Source organism: Camelus dromedarius, chromosome 4 (genome assembly GCF_036321535.1).
Source record: "Camelus dromedarius isolate mCamDro1 chromosome 4, mCamDro1.pat, whole genome shotgun sequence".
NCBI lineage: Eukaryota > Metazoa > Chordata > Mammalia > Artiodactyla > Camelidae > Camelus > Camelus dromedarius.
In genome coordinates this window covers 42,359,290-42,386,482 of record NC_087439.1, presented here as the reverse complement: position 1 = coordinate 42,386,482, position 27,193 = coordinate 42,359,290, and the positions used below count along the sequence as shown (strand labels likewise).

Below are 27,193 nucleotides of genomic sequence, written 5' to 3'. Positions count from 1 at the left end.
TTGTATCAAAGCTGATTATTTTCCTGGTAGGTTAGTTTGTTTGGAATTACTTTACTTTGTATATAATGGGCTATAACATTATGCCTTAATGTAAATGATTTATTTTATAGGAGCAAGATGATTGGCTACTTAAGATTATTAATTTAAAAATAACTATAACATAAAATTTCTATAACATGTGCAACAATTTCAAATGTTCAACTTGATGAGCTTACTCAGTAGTTGGGAAAATAAAGCAAATCCATATTTTATTTATAAATCTTACTCATTTAGACATTCACATTCTGTCTTATGCCCAGAATGACTTGAGGAACCTACTAAATATTTGAACAATTCAAGAACATGCACAAAATTATAAAAATAAGAATAATTATTTCTTATTAAAATAAGAAAAGACAGATCTGTGTGGACTGACAAAGCTGAAAGAGTCTAGGAAATTGAATTTAAAAAGTTACAGAAATAGAATTTGAGTTATAGCTTGGAGAACACTTCTAATTTTTACAAGGCAAAGGGAAGATCTTCTTTGAACAGGCAAGAGCAGAGATTAATTCTGGAATAGGGAAGAGACAGGGTGATGAGACAACTAGAACCCTGTAGCCGTGCAACAGATTGTGGGAAATAAAATGAGATAATGGAGATGATAACATGGATTTAATGTGCTGGCTAAGGAACTGATGTGGTGAATGCAATGTTTAAGTAAGGTTAATCTGGAGATTCTAAATTACTACTGCATGGAAGAGATAGGATCAGAGAGATGAAATAGGAGAGGCAGTAATCCAGGCCTGAAGTCAAGCATCCTGGATTAAAGGAGTGTCTCAGAGGAGAGAGATAACACATCCAAGAAGAAACAGCAGGATTTGAAGACTGACTAATCATGTCAAGATTTCCAGCTTGAAAGATTCAAGGTGCTTCTGACAAAAATGAAGTAGCTATTAAAAAAGACCAAGTTTGGGGGAGATGGGAATTAACCCTGGTGTGGTCAAATGTGATTTGATATTCTTGTAGAGCATTCAGTGATATTACCAAATGGGTGAAATAGAATGGAATCAGTTTCTGCGTAGAAAGCAAAGTGATCTTTTTGTATGACCCAATTCTTTCAGATACTTTGCATAGTGGAAATGTATTGTCATTTTACAATATAAATATATATATTAACAAAAAAAACTCCAGTATCTCTGGTAATCTCGATGGGCATTATACATCATTTGCTATGAAACACCTGTAAAATCTTAAGACTATTTTAGTGAAAAATGTAAATCCTCATCTCAGCTATCTCTTCTTTCACTGTTGCTATGCTTAAGTCATAACCATTGATATAAAATAGAAACCTTAGAGGTAACTATTATAGCAGAGGTCTGAGTTCTTTGTAATGTATGCAGATGTGGTGGGCAAATCTAGGTTTGTTATTGAAGACAAAATCAAAGATTTTGAAAGATAAAATAAACCAAAAACTGTGAGGAGAGGTGGAGGGTATAGCTCAGTGGTAGATTGCATGCTTAGCATGCATGAGGTCCTAGGTTCAGTCGCCAGTGCCTCCATTTAAAAAATAATAATAATAAATAAATAAACTTAATTACTTCCCTCCCCCTGCACTCCCCAAAAAGGATAAAGTACTGGGCTTTACAAAGAAAATAATATTTTAAAAAAGAATAAGAAAAATGAACGTTAAAAAAAGGCAAAAACTGTAAGAATAGCTTAATATATAAAGTACTGTTATTAATAATGTCCCAAAATTATTAAAGATTTTGAATTGTATTTAATTTATTCTCTTAATGATGGCATATAAGTAAATATTTCTAAAGTTAAATAAACACTTTTAGCACTTAAACATTAACGGGAAAATTATTATTTCTGGAACTACTCATTCCTTCACAGTGACATAAACTGATTGGTTATATCTTGTGTGAAGTTTAAGATTGTTTTGGAAAATAAATGGAAAGCAATTTTAAATAATCAGATTTATTTTATTTAGCCATTTTTAATTTCTCTTTGCTTTTAAAATGGAAAGGGAGAAAAGAACTACAACATCGTCCAAAATATATACAGATTGTATGTTGGAAAAGTATTCTGTTGAGGAGGATTATAGTACAGTTTGGTTTCCATTTAGAACATGTGTTCATGAGATACTGATGAATGTATTTTGTATATATTCACAAATATAAATACAAACATATAGTCACCAAATATACCTCTGTGTAATTATGTTACAGAATATATAATATAGAATAGATTAATGTAATATGTATTTTAGTATATTATAATATATTTTATCCCATTGCATTACATACTGTATATGATATACTGTTATAACCTATATACTGTTTACTATATATAATATACTTATACACACACCACAATAAATGAATTTGCAAATGGATATGTATATATAATAAAAGTGCATATATGTGTATATGTATACACATGCAGACACACACTTTTCCTGTGTATATCTATATTATAATATAGATGTTGTAGATACATGAATATATATACACACATATATACACACATATACACATATGACTCCTTTTTAGGATATTTCTGATCTTTCCTTTTTTTTTTTTTTTTTTGGTTTTAATGCTTCTATATCCCAACATATTAGTTTTACATTGATGTAAATTTCTGTTTTAGATATGTTTGTGTCAATGATAACATACAAGTGGAGTTTTTTATACCATAGATAATTACTGATGATTAATGTAATACTTGAGTACATTGGGTAACTTTCACTATTGTAATCCTACACCTTATTTGCTTCAAAATAAATTAACTTTTTTTACTTTCATTGAAATTTGGTGTGTTTAAATGCATATCCATGAGCCATCAGATATAGATTTCTTCCTATTGCATTAGTTCTGCAGGAAGACTTGAGGATTGGTGGGTGGCACATAACTTTCTTAGGTAGAACACTGGCTGAAAATAAATAGGTAAATAAATAAATAGTAGATAAGCCTAAATATTCATAAAAATAGCTTAAAATATCAAAATATAACTGACTTTATGACTGAAATGATCATTGGCAATAGTTGCATAATTGATGAGATTACAGGTTTCAGTTCTAATTTCACTTGATGTTTTTTCTCTTGCAGATTTTCATGGTATTAAATAAAAAGAGAACAATTTTCAGATTCAATGCCACCTGGTGTACATTGTCTCCTTTCAGTTCAATTAGAAGAACAAGTATTAAGATTTTGGTACATCCATATCCTTTTCTATTGGCTTTAGACTTTAGAATTTAGAATTGTACTATACAATATCAAATGCAGCTATTCTGTTCAAATATTGCTGCAGTCTTTTTCTCCTTTGAATTGATATCTCATATTAAGTCATATTGAAATCTGGATTATAACTGCACTGTGTTCCACATTTGAAAATACATTTAAAATATACTTCCTTGTACACACAACAATAGTAAATATTAACTAATCTTATTCTTCATTGTTTATCAATATGAATAGTATATTTTTGATGTTTAAGAAGCTAATCTTCTATGTGTATGTACTTATAATAGATTATAGAAATACCTATTTCCAATATTATTTTTATTATCCATTATTCCTTGACTGTAACCTACTCTTTTCCAACTGTTAATTTTAATTAGTGTCCTAATTGATTGCATATTTATGTCCATGACTAATGTGCCAAGATGGTGGCCAGCATTACAGTAAGTTATATAATTTTATGGTGTATAATTGCATTTATGATTGTATTTCATATTTAATACATTGTACTAGTGTACATTATATAACATTATACCATTGATATTTTATATATAATAAACATTGTACATAACATCATATTTATGCATATACCATGATTAATGAATTTTCTGAATAAAAATATACTTGTATGTTGGTTAATCAATTTCACTATTTTTCTACCATTTCATTACTCTTAATTGGATTTGAAATGCCTCTATTTCCCAGCATGTTAGGTTAACATGATACAAGTATTTGAGTCTTTAGCTATGTGTATGTTTATGTCTATGGCATCATACAAATGAGGTTTTATTTTAATTCTAACAATTAATATATTTCAGTACCTGAGATTTTCTTTACTATTGAAGTCCCACACCTGATTTGCTTCAAACTCAGATAACTTTTATTCCTTTCTATTCTTTAAGAAAATTATTTCTTTTCTTCCTTTCTCTTCTACCTCCCTTTCCTGAGGGATGTGAGTAGTTTGGCTTGCATTAGGCTATAAGAATGGAAAGGCCTATTAAATCTTCTAATTTAATAGGGAAGAAGGCTTTCCTGATGCTAACGATTTAAGGTTTAATTCTGTTCTTAAAACTAGTTGACTATGGGAGGTAAATATGTATAATACTGATTCACTGTAAAAATCCTTGTATATGCATATAGTGAAATTAGTTCCTTCATATTCCCTTACAGTTCAGTCACTTACTGTGTGATTCCCAATACAGAATACATTTTATATTCATTTTATATTTTCATTATTACCTAAATATATATAAAGACTATAACCCTGAGCTAGAACTTTTTGAAAAAATTGACTTTTTAGTCAAATTTCATGGTTACTGCTATAGGATATAACCCACTCTAGAAGCCCTAACTAAAGCCCTATCCTGCAGTTGTCTGGTTGATTGGTTGGTTGGTTGCCAGATAATTATCATAGACAATATATTTCAGAGATAACTATGTATTATTCTCACTTCTAACGTTTATATGAAAAATTTTCTGCAGGAACACTTTGCTTGGAATTTACACATTTGAAATCCTTATAAAACTCATTGCAAGAGGTATCTGGGCAGGACCTTTTTATTTCTTTGGTGATCCATGGAACTGGCTTGATTTCAGTGTAACTTTGTTTGAGTGAGTATTTCTTTTAAGTTGCAAACATCTTAATACCTTGCTAAGCAAATATATTCATAAAGAAACATTGAGGTTGACAAAGCTTTCTGCCTGCAAAAATTCTGTGAGTAAAAGGCAATTCGTAAATCATAGCCATAATGAGTTCTCTCAGGCAGCTACAACTGAAAGAGTCCTCAGAATGTGCAATAGAAATGAAAGAAATGGGATATTATCTCTGTTTAATACCTGAAGCAAAAATGATAGAGGTTGAATTTTCGCATCTAAGTGATTATTTTCAGTGACTAGAAAAATCTCCTGGAGACTTAGGAGAGGATCCTAGCATATGTGATTGTGTCTCCAATCTACATTTTATTTACCTACATTGCTTAAGACCTGTAGATAGTCTAGATACCAAAGTAAGATATTTTATATGCATACACATTTTTCTAGAATGATACATTAAATTCTAATAATTTACATATGTATTGATTTTTGTCAATACTTTTATTTCGTGTATTCTATTTGTGGCTAAAGAAATTACCACTGGCATCAAAGTCCTGTTAAAAGTAATTTAAAATAATATTCTGTAGGTTTGGGGTCATATTTTTTAAAAAGAAATAACCTTTATAAAAGCATTAGTGTATGCCATGTTGTAAGCAATCCAAAAAAAGTAGCTAATATCATTGAAATTATTATCACTGATAGTATTGCTACCATTATTTCTGCTGTTTCTATTACTGTTAGCTAGCACATAGCCCTTAGTATGTGCCAGGTGCTTTTCTATGCACTTTACATATGTTAACTTATTTAAGAGCCTCAAAATTAGGAATTATTATTATCCTTACTTTACATTTGAGGAAACCAAGGCAAGGAAGATTAAGTAATTTTTTCATATCCACATAGCAAGTATGGAGCCTGTATTTATGCACAGGCAGTGTAGCTGCAGAGTCTTTGTCTTTAACCACTACACACCCTGCCTTCTGCTATCATCACCATCACCATTAATGTCATCATCATCATCATCATCATCACCATATCACCATTATTTTCAGTACTACAAGTTTAAATACTTAAATCTTATTTCTTAGAAAGACTATGAATTTTTCTTGTTTTTAATGTCTTTTCACCAGATTACAAAATATTTATGAACATAATTTAGAGTATTTGATACGGAATTCTGACTACTCACAGTGTCAAACTTTATAAACTCTCATCATTTTTTGTAGATATTTACTTGGATACCTTGCACTGTAGCAATCTTTATCTTCCAATCAATAATAAAACTATTTGCAAAATGGAATAATGAAAGCAAGGGAAATGTTTGGATATATGATTTTAAAAATAAGTTTCAAATAGTATAAAAAGCTAAAGATAAGTGACAAAGACTCAATATGACTTCTAGATGACTCTAATTTAATTCCACAGGCATATAGCAAGATATTCACCTCTAAACTCCATTTCAATATTTAGAATTACAAGAAATTTGAGAATTTTGAAAATTATTCCTTTAAACCAAGGTAAGAAAGGCTTTGAGTGTTTTTTCTTCATTTTGTTTTATGTACTCCCATGTATTCATTTGAACAACCCTGTTACTGTTTGGAGAAATACTGAACTGAACAACATTTCAGCTTTGAAATCAATGAATGATCTGATCTTCAAGTTTATTTCAGTCACTCCTGGAATGGCAAGAAAAAATATCACATTTATTATTTATTTGAGGTGGGTTTGATGCTTATAATAACCAAATGTAGAGCTCAATCAAAATATATTATTTTTTATTTTTTTCTTATTTATTTTTTCTTACTTCTTAAATATGAACTTATATATTGCCTTCAGACTTCTGAGAGAGAAAGTAGTTTAGACAGATCTCTAATCTGCCTTCTTCTTTTCCTTGTTGCTTCTAAAAACCTGTTGAAATGAACAAAGTAGTATAAAATAAGATAAATTCCCTTTTGTTCTCAGTGCTTGGATAAGGTCCATTCCACATGCCACAAAGTTCAAAAGTTTTTGCTAGATAAGGTTGAGCTGTGACAACGTTAGTGGAAGATGATGAGGACTAATTTACACCTCCCATTTCTGAAGATATCTTAGAGAATCCCATTGTTTAGAATGAATAAAAACAGTCAGATAGGGATAACTTTACTCAGAGTATTTTTAGCTGCTATGAGTCAGAAGTATTATGAAATAGCTGGATGAATAACCCCACAAGCAAGTGTGACAATACCAAAAATAAGATCTGTAGGCAACTTTCATCCACTGGAACAGCATGGAGAAGGCCAGATATATGTGTACTCTGTACTTGGAGTCCAGGCTGGGAAAAACAGCCAAAAGATCAGGGAATATGGTGATGGGTGCCTAACCCTGTGGGTATACTGAAACATTGAATAGTCACGTTAAACAGGTGAATTGTATGGTTTATAAATTATATCTCAATAAAACTGTTTCAATAAAAATGGTCTGTGGCATGGCAGCTTCACCAAACACAGTGAAATAATCGGCAGTGGGAATTGCCCTGGCAGGAATTTCCACAGTCCTAGCTTTCTTACTACTCTCTGCAAATTACTAGAGCATAACATTGTATCACCTGCTTCTTCATCTTAGGATCAGAGGGAAAGATTATAGGAGAATTCAGGTAAATCCAAGTTAATACAAGAAGAACACACTAACCAGAATTCAGAGCCCACAGGCTGGTAGGAACTGCTCTTTTTTTTTAAGGGAGAAAATAATCAAGGCAGATACCAGCAATATAGAATGCATGAAAATATTTTGCAATACAGAGAGAGAAACATACTAATCAGAAAAGTGAAAATAATCCTCTTTTTTTCTTTTAAACAGATGAACTCTAAAGGAATATAGGCAAGCATAAGAAATCATCTGCTTTGTAGTCCCAGTAGGAAAAAAGCCTAGACCTTTTCAAGCAGATGATAAAAATGACATAATAAAATAAACAAATAAAAGTACCTTTGAAACAAAACAGTGTTAAAAATCATAGTATCCTTGGTGATAATTTGATGGTAATAGAAGCAGTAAAATATAGTATTATGGTATAGTATACAAACCATTTGTGATAAGAAAAACTAGAGAAATAGTAGAACCAAAAATGTGATGGGTTAATGAAGGAGAGAAAACTAAATTCCGCTATATGGATAATTGGTGATCCTTAAAAAAGAAGAGACCAGATTAAAGCAAAAGACAAATTACTCAAAAATACACTAGAAATTTTTTAGGTCCCTTAACTTGAGAAAGACTGTAGTCACAAATGGAAAAGCATCATTTTATACTTGATTAAAAAAAGCTAAAAGATACACTTAAATATGCTATAAAATTTTACAAATTTAAAGCATTAAAGAACAAAATATTATAAAAACAAGCAAAAAAGCAAAGAAAAAGAGCCCATGGGAAGGTTTCACAGACCTCTTGATAATATTAAACATGAGTAGGCAGTGAAGTTTCAGAGCTTGGGGGGAGTGTAGGCAGGGAAGTTGTGACACCAGAATTTTATACCTGTCTGCCATTCATAAGGGAAGTCAACAGAATGATATTCTCAGCCACCCAAGATTACATATGTATCTTTCCTGAACATCTCCTGAAAAATGAAACTATGAAAATAAAATATTCAACAATGGGACGATTTGGTACCAAAAGTAATGGCAATGAACTCTGAAATCATTTCAACAGAGAATGAACTCCAAATTACTGTTGTTAGTAGGTTGCAAAACAGAATGCAAATATTATAAATCAGAAGTTATAATGTAGACACATGGGGGTTATTCTTCATTCAACTAGAGACATATTTTGCTTGTGTTCTGGAAAACTTTGATATAGATGCCAACAATATAAAAATCTGGTAATTTTAACATTAAGTTCTAAATTCACTTGGATGAATTATTAGCATTCCTGCATGGCAACTACCAGCTGCAGTTGAGGGCAGCTACATTTTTAAGTCAGGCATATTCACCCAAGTCCCCTCCACTCCTTATTTGCATGAATTTATGTTTCCTGACAAGTCTTTGGAATGATTTGAGTGTTACCTTTTCTATAAATTATGAAAGACAGTATATAATGCAAAATACATAAAATTCAACAATTATAACTAGGTCGAAAAGTCCCAAATTACATAAATAAACAAAAACTGAGAAGTGGGAATAAAGAAATGTGAGAAAGTAACTATGGTTATTTCCTTGTATGGTGAGACTATAGTCAATACAGTTTTATTTTTAATGTAAAGAGTACACTTTTTATAAAATAAGAACTTACATTTGAGACAGATTCTCAAAATAGATATAGTTTATCTAAAACACTAGAAGAAAAATTTTAAGTTTATTTATAAAGAATAGGATACATAGTAAATCATAAGGTGAATTTAGAAATCAAAAAACAGAATGATAAAAACCAACCCAAAAATAAAGCCAATTTATGAAAATGAATGTAATTGGATTAAAATTTTCTGTCAAGATGTAGAAACCTTAATATTAAATAAGAAATAAGTTTAACTCCACAAGAGATATACCTAGACTAAAACAAAATGAAAGTTTAAAAGTGAAAAGAAAGAAAAGTTATACCAAGAAATTGAAAGCAAAATTGGCATATGGCTCAGAACTTTGAATGATAGATAACAATGAAAATTGTTAATAAATTTGACTCTGTACAATTTAATAGTGACTTTTTTAACCTCCAAACCAAATGTCACCACTAAAATTAATGCTCTAGAAAAAATTTGGCTTTATATACATATTTTATAATATATAAAAATTATATTAATATTATAAAATAATATTTTATATTTATATATTAAATATGTTTTAATTTATGTAAATTTGTGTAAATATTTATGTAATATATTATAATTTAATAATATTATTAATAAAGTATATTTGTATGAATTTATGTTTATATATACACATGTATTCTTATTTAAGAATTTCTATTCTTAAAGGTAATTTCAGCAAAACAATATGAAAATTTTTTTCAGTTGCAAAATATACAGAGAATTCATGACAGTTACCAAATAAAAAGCACACAGTGCAAATATACATATTTTTAAAGTTTATTATGGTGCCCATAGAAATTACATCAAAGTAAAATTATCCTATTTTTCTTCTAATAAATTGGCAATGATTTTTTTTTAATGTCCTAATTTTAGTGAAGGCCTGACTACATATTTATAGTCTTTGGTTTATTCTTTGGTTCAACATATCTTAAAAAATAATTTGAACATATGAATCAATACTTAAATGTGATCATATATTTTGACACAGAAATTCCATTTCTAATGTAATACTTAAAAAAGACTTGCATATAGCAAGAAAGTTTATGGTATCATTCTAAATGACAAAAGTAGGCTATAAATATGTATCTCAGTATGATAGCAATTAAAATTATATATTTAATCTAGATATCACATTTTTTTTAACTACAGGAATAACTTTATTTCAACCATATTCTCTTACACTCAAGAAATCTAATCATCTGATGAGGTCATCTGAAAAATAGATTTTCAATTCTCACAATGATGTATGAAATAGGCATTATTATGTGAATTTTTAAAATAATAAAACAGAAGCATAGAAATATTGGTAACTTGATCTGTCACAGAGCTACTACATTCTCATCCATTGTTGAACTGAACAGTTACTAAGATCCTAAATAGAAACAGACCGACAAATAAAAAGAGAGCAAGGGAAAGAGAAAAGAAAGGAACGAATGAACAACGGAAAGAAGAAAGGAAGAAGGAAGCCTAATAGTTTCATCTGTGTAGTATAATTCTTTTGTTTCTCTTTGTTTTCTATGTTTTCAGAATGAGCATGTATTATTTAATGAATAGAAAATGAATGTCCTTAAATAAAACTAGCCTTAAAGTTGAATTCTCCATTAGTAAGTATTCTGATGTAAATACAGCCTACATATAATCACAGTTGTGTGTTATTCTTGTTTCTAATCATTAATTTTTTTATGTTTTATTTAATCAGCTCCAAAAATTGAGTTCTTAGAAAGTCAATGAAAGAACAGTATAGAATTCTGCTATTTCAAACTATTTCTTGTTTCAGCAACATTTGCAACCCATGTTGATTTACAACTCTACGCCTTTACCTATGCTTATAAGTAATGGTGATTAGTATGCAAAGCAGTAACCAAGAGAGAAGTCGTGTTTTTCATGTAGTAAAAAGAAACAAACAACTAATTGTAGTAAAAAGAAACAAACAACTAATTTTTTAATACTGTGTCTGAATTATTTTGTCAGGTGAAGTAAATTAGCAATAATACAGAAACCTCAAGGTTTAGGGTTTTATTCATTTTGGTCATTTGGCCTAGATAATGATGAATTAAATTATAAAACACAAAGATGCTGGTTTTGATGGCATCTGCATTTGCCATAGGAGAAGCTTGCTAATGCTGTTTTACTAAGATATTTTATTTTATTAAAAATAAATCTTTCTCTTTTTAGGTCTGAAGTCTTTTGTAGGGATCCTGATCCAATGTTTGAAGAAACTTACTGGGGTCATTATCCTAACTCTATTTTTTCTGAGCATATTTTCTCTAATTGGGATGGGACTCTTCATGGGCAACCTGAAGCATAAATGTTTGCGATGGCCCCGAGAAAATGAAACTGAAACACTACACAACAGAACTGGAAACCCGTATTATATTCGAGGTAAGAATCACTTGCCATTTTATATCAGAAAAATTCAAACTTTTCTTACTGGCAAAACATTCTTCACAGAAGTGTTGAACATTCAGTTTCAGAACAAATTCATCTTCAGAACAACCTTCATGTAAATGCTGTAAGTATGCTCAAGTACTAATATGCAACTGTTTATCAAGATAGCAAAGTTCCAGTCTTCAGACAGTTAAATCAGGAAACCTAAATTTAGAACTGCTAAAACTTGCAAATTTTATCCTTTAAAAAATAAATAAATATGACCAAAGTCTTAATTGCAATTTTATCTGAGTAGAAGCCTCATAATACTACCTTTCTTCAACAAAATTGTTTATTTAAAATATAAATGTTGTGTGGTCATTAGAAATTTTGCGATGAACTATATAAGTCAAAAAATGAGCTACAATATAAAAATTCTTACTATTGTTGGATTTCAACTACTGCTGCTCATTTTAAATGCTTTGAGTTATACTTTGATGAATAATGAAAATATTTTAGGCTAACAGAAATAATATCGAGTAAGTATTGCTTAGCTCTTATACATAAGTAATTCACATGCCTGATCACATATCTTCACCATAATCTTGCATAGAAGATATGAATAACTGCTCTTACAAGCAAAGAAACAGAATTCAGAGAAATTCAGTGAATGTTCCAGCATACTGTAACCACTCAGTGGTAAAACTAGGATCCTAGCTAAGGTCAATCTGGCTTTAAAACTCATTGCCTTTTCACCAGGCCATCTTCTCTTATTGGATTTTTCTCTCATATTAAAATTATCAAGTCCTTCGTGACAGTATTTAGGGGAAAAAGCATATTTTTCTACTAATAAAAAAAAACCTGATGAATCTTAAGTAGTCATTCTACATTAATTTTTTTATACTTTGGACTTAATAAGTTCTAAAACAAATAATAATCACACTTTGGTTTACCCCATATGATTATGATGGAAGTAATGCAAAATTGTTAGTATATGAGTATGTGAACTGTTTATTACATATGCTATTTCATGATCTTAATTCTAGTGGTAAGGACAATAGGAGATGGACGTTAAATCTTAGATTCCAACTGAAATCCTCTTTGGTTTTTTTGATGTTAAAACCAAAATATGCTAATTACTAAAAATTAAACAAATTTTGCTACTTCACTGGTTATTGCTAAAAAAACAGAGCCCAGTTTCTTTTTATCTTTGTTAAAGTATGTATATTATAATGAAATCACATTTAAAGATTACTATTTTAAAATTTGTCCAATTCTAGCCATTCCATTTTCTCAAATAGGATGTTAGAAATTGCTGAAAATATTTTATCTGTAAAACATTATTTAACCTAATTTCCATGTCATAGTCCTTGTATTTAGAAGAGTACTTGGGACTTCCAGTTTCTGTGTCAAATCTCATTTCATTTTTGACTGCTACTCAAAAGATTTGATTAATGATTCCTAACTATGATTTTTAAATTCTTCTAAAATTATTTTAGGTGCCAAATTAAAGTGACATTATTTAAGATTGGTGTAATTCAATTTTATCTACACATGCACACACACACACAAACACATATACACACTTACTCAGGACTGATCTCATGGGTTTGATTTTTGTGATTTGAATTCAGAACTTAAAAGCCAGTGCTACTAAGCATGCATGTTCCCAACCCTGGTAACTCATGTCTATAAATATACAATTAATGTTTTGATTGACAGCAGATAAAAATACCGGGATAAATGCTGTGGGCCATGATTCAGGTTAGTGTGGGTTATAACTGAAATCATGTGACATCAGAACAAGTAACTGGCACTGGACACCCAATATAGAAAAATAAGCTTCCAAGTGGGAAGAGAATGGAAATTAAACCCAGAGACAGAAAAATTTGATTTTCTGCTCAGGAAGATCATCAGGAATAAACCCTAGAAGGAACAATCCTCAACTTTCAAACAGATTAGTCTTGGGAATTTTTCCTTCAGGGTCTGGTCATATCTGGCTGGAGTAGGTGGCTTGCCAGTTGTCTTTTGGCTTGTACATCAGATGCTAGGACAGCTTCCTAGATAATGAAAGGCCAGGCTGCATGCTTCCTTCTCATTGTAAAGAGGGATGTTCATCTATGCAGATTTAATTGGGCTTCAGATATGCTAGTCACTCAAGATTAAATATAGAATATCATTTTTTTCCTATTTTCCAGAAACAGAAAACTTTTATTATTTGGAAGGAGAAAGATATGCTCTTCTTTGTGGCAACAGAACAGACGCTGGGTAAGTGGTGTTAATGTTTTCTTCTACCAAGTCTGTATTACTGATCAATAATATTTATTGAGTGATATTGCTTTTACTAATGGTTCCCATTTGATTACATGATCTCATTTTACCATCAAAACCATACTGAGAAGCATACAATATAGAATACTATTAATACGATTTTACAGGAAAAAATAATAGATATGCTAAATGATTTATTCAGGATCAAGAAGTCAGTAAATGACAGAGCTGGGACTTAAGAATCTGATTTTTTCTGTTTTCAGTGTCTCCCAGAGCTAGTAGCAATTATCAAGAAAGACAATATAATTGCTTTGGCCAGAAGCCTTTGAAGAAAAGAAATATTAAATTAAGTGATGTTATTTCACCTATTTTATGGCTTGTATATCTTTAATGACTATAATTTACATTAATAAAAAGCTTATTGCTCTTAAAAACAGTACTTATAAGTAATTCTTCAGTGAGATGACAAAACTCTCAAGTTTTATTATCCTATAATTTCAGATGAAGAGATAAGATGGTAAAAAAAAAGAGTGCTTCTCAGCAGTACTATGACTCTCTTAACTCCTTATGTTACTTTCCTCAGCTAGGACCCCTTGACACCCATCTGTAAACCAGCTCTTTCTTAGAGGCTTTGGGCCTAGACTGACAAAAAACCACCTAGGAGGAGGAGAGCATGAGTTATGTAGTTTTAGTTGTACTAGGGTGATTTAGACACTTTGTCACTTACTCAACTCTTTTTGCCCAGCTAGTGCTGGGCTTCCATTCTATTTTCAAGTCCAGATTGTGAACCCATCTGATTGTGTCTGCCCATCCCACTCAAGTTAACCCTTTTTTTGGACATCCTAAACTCAGATATGGCCTGAAATGCATGTTGAAGGTATCTGGCCATGGATAGTCAGAATCACAATGATACAGTACAGTATGTCAAGGCCAGAAGAGAAAGTCATGCAATGGTTCACCTGCAGCCATCATACTTAGCTGCATGGTAAACTGTCCCAAAAGTGAGTGCCTTAAGACAAGAACACAAATTCATTTGTTCAGGTTCTGCAGGTCAGCAATTTAGCAAGCCTCAACACACAAGTACTTGGTAAACCTCTGTTTGCATCACATTTGTTAACTATTAACAAATACACAAAACAAGTCACATGGCCAAAACCAGAATAATGTAGGACAGAACTACAGAGATGTGGATGGAAGAAGTACTATCTATTGGGCCACAGCTATAATAATGGACATCAACACCCAAGCTTCCAGGAGGTAAAAGTGTGGAGACTGCATGAAAGGAAATACGATAAATACTTAATCTGATCATTCTATCAAAGTGCCAGTACTGCTTATAAATTATTGATGTGATAAATGTTTTCTCACCCTTAAATAATGGGATCTAAGGGTTTGAGGTGAGATCATCTGAAAATTAAACTTTCAATTACTGAAGTTTTATTATCAGTATTATTTTCCATCAGTTATACATACTTTGATACTGGGTAGTAAAGAAATCTTAACAAAAACTTGACAAAAACCACTTGTGATGCTCTGTTGTCTTTTAGCTTAATTAATGCTGTTCACCTATATCAACTTAAAATCCAACTCATTTGCAACTTTTTTAAGTGGGAATTGTTTGGGAGAAGACTGACTACTCCCTGTGGAAGAGGGAGTCCTTTATTATCCATGGGCAGATGTTCTATATTTGATTTATATCTATATTTGGTTTACTTGTATGTATGATTTGGCCGTAATCTGAAAGTCACCTAAGAGTAAGTAGTTTTTCTTTTATTTGTCTTCTTTAGTCAGTGTCCTGAAGGATATGTGTGTGTAAAAGCTGGTGTAAATCCTGATTATGGATACACAAATTTTGACAGTTTTGGCTGGGCCTTATTAGCCCTATTTCGGTTAATGATGCAAGATTACCCTGAAGCACTTTATCATCAGGTAAGAACACAGAGAATCTGCACTGCACATAAGAATGGTGCCACGCTCCTCCCTTCTAAAATAATGATCAAATGTAATGTACTTTATTAAGTCTTTATGTGAAGAAGAATTGGAGGACAGAAAAAAAAAAGAACCAGGATTATTAAATGTCAAACTGTTGGTTAATACTGAGCCCAAGTCTATCTTCTTTTGTATGATGCTGATATCTACTTTAATCTTTGAAATAATCTACAAGGTCAGGATAAACACACACACACACACACACACACACACACACACACACACACATACTTTTTATATGAAGACACTAAGATCAGAGCGGTTAGATAACCTCTCCAAAGTTACAACATGTGTATCTGCCAGAGATACTGTTACTACCCTGCTCTGTGATATCATGCAAGCCATTTTGCCTATATTTCATCTCTTTTCTGCATATTAGAAATAATAGTAAATACTACGTAAATGTGTTGCACAGAATTAACGAGATATTAAACATAAAGTGTTTATTCGTCTGCATGTCCTGCAGTATACACCACAATGTCTATTACTGGCTCCTGAATGTACAACTACACATGACAGATATTTAGTGGGAAAAATATTTGACCAAACTCTAAATAGCTAACTCACTGGGATAATAGAGTTTATTAATGATACCTTTAAAGGAAAATATACTATAAATTAGTAAGAAATTTTTTCTGATTAAATGTTAGAACTCCCTATTAATCTGTAAACATTCTTAACTCTGTTATATCAACACAGTATTTTCTGTAAATAATTGTCTATTGATTCAAATGGGTACTTAAAAATTAAAACTATTCCCATTTATTTTCCTGAATTCTGTTCATATACTTTTAATCAATAAGGATAAACCAGTCAACTATATTTTGGATTTGTAATATCTACTTATAATTTTCTGAATTTTTAATTCTCTGATATATCTCAGGTAATTATTATGAAATAAAAGCTCAGTTTAGAAATCAACAATTTTATATTTTTCTATCCATAAATGACTTCATATAAGTGAATTAGATGACTTTCTTAATGTGATTTGTCTTGAGGTTCTTCACCAAAGCAGATATTTTGACAGATATAGAAATATGCCTATTCCCTACCCCTTTAAATAGACCCAGTTTTGCACCTTGTTGTGATGTTTCTGTAAAGTGATGATCAGAAGAAAGTAATCTCCAAACATTCATTCTTTGACTTTATTATACTTCATATACTTAAAAATTATACTGAAAGGCAATAATCTTTCCTATTCAGACGGTCCTGCTTTCTTTATTGAAAGATGACAATTTTTTCCTTTCAGTACATTTTCTCTATTAATGAAAACTTAAAAGTCAAATGCTGACCCTGAATTAACTAAATTACTAAATTCTTCTTTTGGTTTTGTACCATATATTTTGTACTTTACATAGATGTCTAAAGTTGAAGAGCTTTTCACTTATTTCTCCAAGTAGAGCCAGTAATTAAACTGTCTTGTAATTTACAACTGAATTATTTTTATCACAGAATTTCATTTTTCATTTTAAAATAGGAGATTACAGGAAGACAAATAACATTTCCTCTCTGTCCTGTTTTTTCACCTCTCCTTAGATCCTTTATGCTTCTGGGAAGGTCTACATGATATTTTTTGTTGTGATAAGTTTTTGGTTTGCCTTTTATATGGCAAGTTTGTTCTTAGGCATACTTGCTATGTCCTATGAAGAAGAAAAGCAGACAGCTGCTGAAAAAGCTAAGAAGTATGAGCCAGAACTTCAGCAGTCTTTAACAGAACTTCAAGAAGGAAAAAAAGCAGAAGAGGTATAGATTTTTTTTAATGCTTTCTTAGAATCAGAGTTTGAATTATCTTCTCAGGGTCTTGGAGCATATTGCCTTCTAACAGATGCTCAATATCTGGGTGTGACACATGATAAGAAGATCATAACTGATTTTGACAAGAGGGCTCACTTTTGCTATATAAATTCTTTCCTGAGTGCAATGTGATAAGAGTGACCAACATCTTTAAGATCTCCTTAGTATATACAATATTTTTGTTTCAAAATGTGTGTTACTACTGCTGATAAATTATGGATATATTGTATGTATTTTTGAGTGTGACTTCTCTTACTGCAGGTATAGTTTATTAATTCAAACTTACTCCGGACAGCACATCAGAATTAACTTTGGAAAATTTTGGTGTTCACCTCAAAAGTGACAGTGCCTTCCATAATTTAGAAATCAGAAATACTGAAAGCATGGATCAAAGTATAGCACTAAAGTTGTGAAAAGGGAAAAAATTACTTTATTGACTTTCTAGCTCATTCAAGAGGAAATGTACTATGCATCATGTTATAGGGAGTCATTGTATCTGTGGAATAATTAAATCTGTGATTAGTAAAACTTAATATGGTTTTACTCTAATTTTCAATTACTTTAGTGTTGTGTTTCAATGTATTTTCAGATGTTTAGCCTCATAGCAAAAGATCTGGTCTATGAATCTACAAGTATTGACAGAAGTAACATTAAAGAAGTTGTAGAAAATTATCTTTAAAAATATAAATTGTGCATAAGTGTGCTAAAAGGAAGAATAGGACCCAGGAAAGCAACCAAAAGTAGTTTCCTTGTGTTCCACAGGACCCTAGGTTTAAAGAGGCATAGGGCTAGCCCAGTCTCCTAATACCCTTCCCCATAGCCGTCGAGGTGTGCAGTATGCAGTGAGCCAAAGCAGCCGAAGGTGGAACGGAGCCCATGCCTCTTCTGGGATGTTGTTCTCTTCCCTTGTATTGTTGGGAGCCCTTCCTGCCTAGGAGCTTGTTCTTTGGAGGGTGCTCAGCCCAAAGTGATCACAGGCAAGTCAAGGGCTCCCACCCCATTGGCTTCACAGGGGCGTCATTTGTGGGAGGAGAGCCATGCTCTGCCTTCTTTTCCACCCCTCTTGATTTGTTACTATTTTGCACTCTTAACACCTGCTAGAGAAATTGTCTACACAAGCTAAAAAATACTGAAACTACATTTTCTAGTAGATGTAAAAAGGACAGATTGAGGGAGCAAAGGATAGATAGAAAGAAACTGTATCTACAACACTGTCATACAAAAAAGGATAAAAAGAGTTGGGGAAAAGTGAAGGGCCAAGATTCACTCTGGCATAAGTGAAATGTGTAGTATGGAGGCTAAGAGATTCAATAATACCAAAGTTTCTTTCTGAGACAAAAAGGGGAAAATGTTAAGTTCCCTACATATATAACTCTTTTATTAAGTCATCATCAGTAAAGAAACTCTAGAAAAGTCATTTTACTAAAAAGCGGGGCCTGAGTGACATTATGTAGGAGCATACCAAATGACAAGTTATTGATAGATAATATGTATGATGTTTCTATGCATTCTATTGAAACAAGACACAATTATAGACCGTATGACGAAAACACGTATTAAAAGAAGCTACTGAGTATCGCTATTATGTTACCCATGGGGAAATCACAGAAAAACAAATCACAAAAGCTTTCTGTTTCTAGAAATGGGTCTGAGGTCCTTCAGATTGAATGATTACAGTCTGAATGGTATGTTGAATGTGTAATTTGTTTTGAAGTGGCATTTCAAATGTCATGGGCTACTAACCAATGTATCCAAAAGCACAATACTTCCCTTATTTCAGATGAGATACCCTATTAACGCTGCTTATGAAGAACTTAGATTATTTCCCAATTTCCCAATATCTCCATTCATTTGGCTGTTCTTGATCAAATAAAGCCTTCCTGGTTTCAATTAAAATCTTTCAATTATAGAGGATTTCTTTTCCTAGAAGAGTACTAGAACATTTTGTCATACAAAAGTTTTCTGGGAAACGAGAGTAAAAGTCATTTTCACAAGATGTATTTTCTTTTCTTTTTTTATTTATACATAAGGAAATACACTGGAGAGTGAAGAATTTAAAATGGAACACACTGAGGACCTTTTAGGTGACTGATCTGATTTAACACTAGTCAGATTCTAATTCCAGTGTTGGAGTTGCTGGGAAATTGCTTAAATGTGTCATATTTTCATGTTTTAAGAATACGGTATATCATATTGGCTAAAAGCAATTTTGCAGTCAGATAAGTAGAAATTTCAGTTCATTTTAGCCACTTAATGTATGATTTTTGCCAAGTCTATTAACCTTTCTAAACTTGAGCTTCTTTATCTCTAAGATGTATATTGCCATATCTCATATTGTGATGAGATTCAAATTAAATAAATGCTTGTAAAGCACTTAGCAGTACTTAGCAACTGAAAAAAACGGTAATGGCTAACTATAGGAAACACAGGAAGACAACTGCAAGAAGGCACAGCAAGTGGCGCATGCTCATCAACGTAAAATTCTTAAGTCTTCGGCTATGTCTGAAATTGATGCTTTTAGAGATAATTAAAATAATAATGATGATAATAATAATAGCGGGTAATGTTTATTGAGTGTCAACCATGTGCCAGACACATGATAAGTGCCTTCATGAATTCTCAAATTTAATCTTTATTGTGGAGTTTCACTTGCAAAGTTTGATCTATATTTATTGGCATTTGATTTCTCAACACTGAGAAAGAGAACCCATTTTTCACCACTTTACATCATTGTTCTTGAGGATCAATGCTGAAACAACATTATTTCATCAATTACACAGTTTGTAGACGAAACTTTCCTGTGAATTGTCAGTTACTGACAAAAACCTCAGAAGAAAATCAGATATATACAACTGTAGGAATATAAATATTTTAAAAATATTTACCCATCTAAACTGACATCCTTACAGTTAAATCTGTATAACTAATAAAACATTATTGTCAATCTGCTATATATGGTAAGCATTGTACTAAGCATTGGAGACTTAAACGTTAATAAATATAAATATATTGTCTATCTTCATGAAGCTAATGGTCTAACAGGGAGATAAACTATAAAATTATTATAAAACAAATTGTAACTCTAGGACCACCAGACATGTTTTCTAATGTCATGAAATAGGAAGCGTAAAATACCATGTACAATATACTCTTGCCAAAATCTGAGCTAAATCTAATAAGCCTCTGGACCTAACCTAACCATCATTTTCCAAAGACAACCAAAGAAAGAATAACACATTAAACTTCACGAAAAAGACACAATCTGCCAAATTAAGAATGTGGAAAATTCTACAGTATAAGTGATAGTGTATCTTCAACAAATAAATCACATAGGAAAAAGATCAGTTAAAATCATGAGATAATCAATAGAACTGCAAACTAAATACAATATGTGTATCCTTTTTGTATGTTGATTGAACAAATCAACTATATATATATAATAGAATGTTTCTGAGCCATGAAAGAAAATTGAGCATGGTCTGGGTATTGGATAATATTAAGGAATTACTGATTTGGTGATTGTGATAACGGTGATCTGATTATTTTTTAAAAAGCTTATTCTGATAATTATATGATGTCTGAAATTTGATTTAAAATACTTCAGGAAAAAATGTAGGCTGAGTAACATGTGAAAAATGAAGGGTATAATGTCATTAATGGTTGAAGCCACCTGTTGGTTACTTGGTGGGTCACGGTATTATTCTCCACTAAAAAAAAATTAAATGGAACTGTGGGAAGTGCTATAAAAGTGAGAAACATTTAAGAGCCTGTAATGAAGGATTTCTCTGAGTCAGAAAAGTTTTAATGAGCACCTGCCACTTGAGCGAAATATGAAGAATGAGTCCCTGCTACCTGGGGGGAGGGAACAAGATGGGTCAGAGGATTAAAAAGGCCAGTGAGGCCCAAAGTAGAGAGAGCAAGGCTTTTTCCAAGATGAACACTTCAGTTATTCATTGCTAAATGCTAGAAATATGACTGGGCTATTGTTTATTCATACGTCCCCTCCAGAGAAAATTGAAACCAGTGGTGAGAAGAATTCTAGCCCCTTTTTCCAGTCTAATTTTAATGTTGTATTGTCTAAAATCCAGGCATATGCCCTTTTTAGCTCTTAAACTTTCAAAAAGGAGATTTTTGAGTCATGATCTTCTCAAGTTGCATTGTAAAATAGCTATAACCTTATATAACCTTAGTAGTTGGCCAACGTGTGGCTATGTATTCAATATTTTTGAGAAGCTCAATTGAGATGAATATATTACCAGACTGATATGTGGTTTGTTCATTTTGTATCCTAAAATATATCCATAGTTCAAGCCAATTTAGTATAGAATTGAGTATTGACTCTATCGACAATAGCATTATTCTTCTCACTCCACCTCCCTCTCCCCCCACACTCAGATGATTATCTTTACTGGATTGTTCTCTCATGTGATTCCATCAAATATTGTCACTATCAGAAACAACTCTATGAGAAGTAATTCCTCTATATTAAGAATATAGTGGAGGATATTATTCACAACATGAAAAAGTATCACCTTTATGATGAAACACCTGAGAAATTCCTGTTAGACTTCAGTAGCAAAAATTAAATTTCTATTGGTTTTTAACTCACGGAAATTTGGAATTATATAAATTATCACATATATTATGTAGCTTTGTAAGTCAGCTAAAAAATACATTCTGGAATAATCATGGTTTAAATAAATAAATTAGCTATTGTTTACTTTTTCAATTAAAGAAAAATGAGGCAACAGAGATCTGTAGACCTGCAGAACCTGTCATTTTCCTGATGGAACTCAGTACGCAGTACAGTTGGTTTTCACCTCCTCTAGCTCTAGTATTCATGAGGTTAGAAGAGACTTGACTGATACTGAGTGAGAGGAGTATGATGATTCCCTTGATTTCTATTATGCAACTTCAGGTAGACCACAGCAGAACTTGCCAACCAGGGTGTGCTGGGTGTGGGTTATCTGTGAGCCTCAACTGCTAATTCCCTCAGTTTCAGAGCAGCAACAGCCCCATGCCAGTTATCTCTATTCAAGAGCAGCCTCACCTATTAAAATTTATTTACTGTTTATTTCACCTATTTAGCCTCACCTATTTACCAAGTTAACAAACTTGCAAATATTACTCTTTGTGTGTGCCAAATGTAAAAACTTTCAGGAGCTCTATGGTGCAGTATCAACTGCCCATTGTCAGTTTCTTCCAGTTTAAATTCAAATACAAATGTTATACATGGTCACTAGAAATCTCTGGGGCCGTACTGTAATAATCAGGAATGTATAGAACTTGTAACATCTACATCAAAGCCTAGGAGTTTTGAGTGCCTTTCCAATGCGAGGATTCTTTTTAACTCTGTGTAACTATATCAGCAAGACAGAGGGTGTCTTAAAACCATTACTCAAGAGACATGAGAAACAGAAAGAAGTGATTCCTTTATGGAATTATTATGTATGTTCTAACTAAAATTATATTTTTAGTTCACTTTGTTACCTAATATTATACAAGATATATTTTATCATCCCAACACCAAATAACTTTGATTTTATCAAAGGAATTTACAAAGTCATAAAGTTAACATATCCTCAAGTTGAAAAATGCAAGGTGTTAGAGAAATATAAGGTATTACTACTCAACAGCATGTTTGCCAACTGGGTATTTCACAATAATTCTAAACTATACATTGAATTCTTTGTCAATTATGGGTGATACCAGTAACATTCTCTGGTTTACTCCTTTTATAGTTGACCTCATAATGTAAAATGATTTTGTTGAGTTGCAAGTAATACAATTCATTTTCGAAATAATCCTAAATCAGTTTAATAGTGCCTGTAGTATAAAGAGTGGCAAATGATAGAACCCGGAAAGGCTTCTGGAGGTAAGAATCAGCATTTTTATGAAGGTTATAAACCTTCTTATACTTATAGTCTTGGATGTACAATGAGGAGAAGCCAGTATTAGACTTACCAAGTTTCTTTTTAGACCAAGACAACACAAATAGAAATGAAGAAAAGATCATCAACTTCTATGATTACTTCTTTGGATATGTTGGATGATGCTACCATCAGATGTAAAGAAGGTAAATTTTAAAGTATTTAGACATTATGAAAGGTACCATGACTCACTACTAAAGAAATCCTCTAATTTTTTCAGAATTTTGCATGATAATAACTAAAATTTAAGGAATAACATGAAAATATTAGGATGAACAATATTTAAAAATTTCATAAGCATAGTGTTTTAAACACTGAAATAGGTCACCAAAGAATGCCAAGAAATTTTCTCTGTTTAATACTGAAAACAATATGAAGTGTTAACTTGTAACCAAAAATAGAGGTTGGCGTATATAACATTAACATCTTAAGGTTCTTTCTATACTTGTCTGTTTTTTTTTGGTTGTTGTTTTCACATATGACCAGTAACTCATTATAGACAATATTGAAAGACATTATTTTGTTAAGCATATAAACCTACAAATTGTAAATATAATACTCAACCATATTCCATATTTGTTTTCCTGAGAGTTACTCCTATTTTGATTCTAATACATAATTTGTCTCATTGTCATTTGTCTAACTCAGCAAGCATGAACAAAATAGAGGAAAATTACTTTGTTCTGATTTTTATTAATACGAAATATTTGTATTTGCTAGTTCCAAATCAAAAGTCCAGTTTCAAACCTCCCTTTACATGCAAAAGTCAAAATTTTCTACTAGTTAGAACTGAATGAACAATTAGTTAATGCTTAACTTTTCTATTCTTTCATTTCAGAGCTTAAAAAATCCAGGAAGAGATGCCCACTTTGTTGGTATAGATTTGCTAAAACTTTCTTGATCTGGAATTGTTCTCCCTGTTGGTTAAAGTTGAAAGAGTTTCTCCATATGATTATAATGGACCCATTTACCGACCTTTTCCTTACCATATGCATAATTCTAAACATACAATTTCTGGCCTTGGAACACTATCCAATGAGCGCAGAAACCAACAATGTCCTCAGCATTGGAAACCTGGTAAGGCTCTCACTTTATGTTATTTTCCTTTGCAGTTACAACTTTTCTTTGGTCATCATTATCCTGTTATTTTATGACTCCAAAATATTGCAAATGCATCAGATGAGCATTAGATGAAGTAGGTTCATGCTTCCCCACCTCACCTCTCTCAGTCCTGCTTTGGAAATATTCTTATCATTGAATAGATTTATAGCTAGAAACCACTTATTAAGATTTGTATGCATGGCAGTCAGGTTAAGTAGAAATTATTTCCTCTCCCTTCCCAAATATCCCCTCCCTTGTTACAGTGGCCCCTAGATCAGAGTAAGACAGAGGCAAAACAATAGATACAAAGTCTTTACTGACACCTGAATTTTGAATCCTGATACAACTGCACCTAACCCTGTCTACTCTAAACATCTGTCCTTGCCTTAGATCGGAGCTTATCCTTTTGGCAAGGTATTTTTGAAATTCAACTATCCTTTTCCCCACATGCAATATGAAAGACAAAGATTTCTGCATCTATAGAGATGATCATGTGGTTTTTGTCTTTTCTTTTGTTAATCTAATGTATCACATTGATTGATTTGTGTATGTTGAACCATCCTTGTGACCCTGGAATGAATCCAACTTGATCACGGTGTATGATCCTTTTTATGTGTTGTTGAATTTAGTTTGCTAAGATTTTATTGAGGATTTTTGCATCTATATTCATCAAAGATAGCAGACTGTAATTTTCTTTTTTGGTGGTGTCTTTGTCTGATTTTGGTATCAGGGTGATGGTGGCTTCATAGAATGACTTTAGGAATGTGCCCGCCTGTTCAATCTTTTGGTAGAGTTTAAGTAGGATTGGTATAAGTTTTTCTTTGTATGCTTGGTAGAATTCTCCTGTGAAACCATCTGGTCCTGGGCTTTTATTTGCAGGGATTTTATTATTATTATTATTATTATTATTATTATTATTATTATTATTATTATTATTATTACATATTCTATTTCACTTCTAGTGATAGGTTTGTTCAAGTTATATATTTCTTCTTGATTCAGTTTTGGTGAGCTGTATGTTTCTAGAAGCTTATCCATTTCTTCTAGAATTTCCAATTTGTTGGCATATAGTTGTTCATAGTAATCTCTTACAATTTTTTGTATATTTGTGGTATCAGTTGTTATTTCTCCTCTTTCATTTCTTATTTTGTTTATTTGGGTCCTCTCTTTTCTTCTTGGTAAGCCTGGCCAGGCATTTATTGATTTTGTTTATTCTTTCAAAACACCAGCTCTTGGTTTTTTTTTTTTTCTATTTTTTTAATCTCTATTTTATTTATTTCCTCTCCATTCTTTTATTATTTCCTTCCTCCTACTGTTTGATTGCTCTTTTTCTAATTATTTTAAGTGGTCAGTTAGGTTATTTATTTGAGATTTTTCTTGTGTTTTAGGGAAGACCTGTGTCACTATGAACTTCCCTCTTAGAACTTCTTTTGCTTCATCCTATAGAGTTTGTGTGGTTGTGTTTTCATTGTCATTTGTCTCAAGGTATTTTTTTTAATTTCCTTTTTGATTTCATCATTGCTCCATTGGTTTTTCACTAGCATATTGTTTAGTCTCCATGTAATTATTTTTTTCTCATTTCTCGTTCTGTGTTTGATTTCTAGTTTCATGCCATTGTGGTCAGAAAAGATGCTTGAAATAATTTCTATCCTCTTAAATTTGTTGAGGCTTGTTTTGTATCCTGGTATGTGGTCTATCTTAGGGAATGTTCCATGTGCACTTGAAAAGAATGAGTAATCTGGGGTTTTTGGATGTAACATCCTGAAGGTATCAATTAAGTTTAGCTGTTCTATTGTATCACTTAGTGTCCCTGTTGACATTACATTTCTGTCTAGAAGATCTATCCATTGATGTTACTGGGTGTTAAAGTCTCCTACTATTATTATATTCACATCAATTTCTCCCTTCGTATCTATTAGTATTTGTTTTATGTATTTAGGTGTTCCTATATTGGGTGCATATATGTTAAGGAGTGTAATATCCTCTTCTTGTATTGATCTTTTTATTATCAAAAAGTCTACAAATATTATAGGCTCAAGAGGGTGTGGAGAAAAGGGAACCCTCCCTCCTACACTGTTGGTAGGAACATAAATTGGTGCAGCCACTATGGAAAACAGCGTGGGGGAAAAACTAAAATTAGACTTAGCATATGATCCAGCCTTCCCACTCCTGGGCATATATTTGGAAAAGACAAAAACTGTAATTTGAAAAAATACATGCACCCATACTATGTTCATAGTAGCACTATTTACAATAGCCAAGACATGGAAGCAAGCTAGATGTTCATCAGCAGATGAATAGATAAAGGAGATGTGGTATATGTGCAATGGAATATTACTCAGCCATAAAAAAGAATGAAATAATGCCATTTGCAGCTACCTGGATGGACCTAGAGGTTATCATACTAAGTAAGTCAGTCAGAGAAAGACAAATATCTTGATATCACTAATATGTGGAATCTAAAAAATTGATACAAATGAACTTATTCACAAACAGAAATAGATTCACAGACATAGAAAACTAACTTATGGTTACCAAAGGGGAAATAGGTTGGGGAGGGCTAAATTAGGAGTTTGGAATTAACAGATACATACTACTATATATAAAATAGATAAGCAACACTGATCTACTGTATAACACAGGGAATTATATTCAATATC

General features: G+C 31.8%; 1 protein-coding gene across 1 annotated transcript in view; it reads left to right on the top strand.

Annotated features, from left to right (window-relative positions):
* SCN7A (sodium voltage-gated channel alpha subunit 7) overlaps positions 1 to 27,193 on the top strand; it is a 70,873-nt gene that overhangs the window by 19,157 nt on the left and 24,523 nt on the right. Inside the window, exons 3-12 of the mRNA XM_064484880.1 lie at positions 3,090 to 3,202; positions 3,575 to 3,664; positions 4,704 to 4,832; positions 6,237 to 6,328; positions 11,257 to 11,463; positions 13,647 to 13,716; positions 15,507 to 15,648; positions 17,245 to 17,451; positions 23,482 to 23,578; positions 24,271 to 24,509. Of these exons, the coding sequence (XP_064340950.1) occupies positions 3,090 to 3,202; positions 3,575 to 3,664; positions 4,704 to 4,832; positions 6,237 to 6,328; positions 11,257 to 11,463; positions 13,647 to 13,716; positions 15,507 to 15,648; positions 17,245 to 17,451; positions 23,482 to 23,578; positions 24,271 to 24,509 (1,386 nt within the window). The remainder of the gene's footprint in view (positions 1 to 3,089; positions 3,203 to 3,574; positions 3,665 to 4,703; positions 4,833 to 6,236; positions 6,329 to 11,256; positions 11,464 to 13,646; positions 13,717 to 15,506; positions 15,649 to 17,244; positions 17,452 to 23,481; positions 23,579 to 24,270; positions 24,510 to 27,193) is intronic.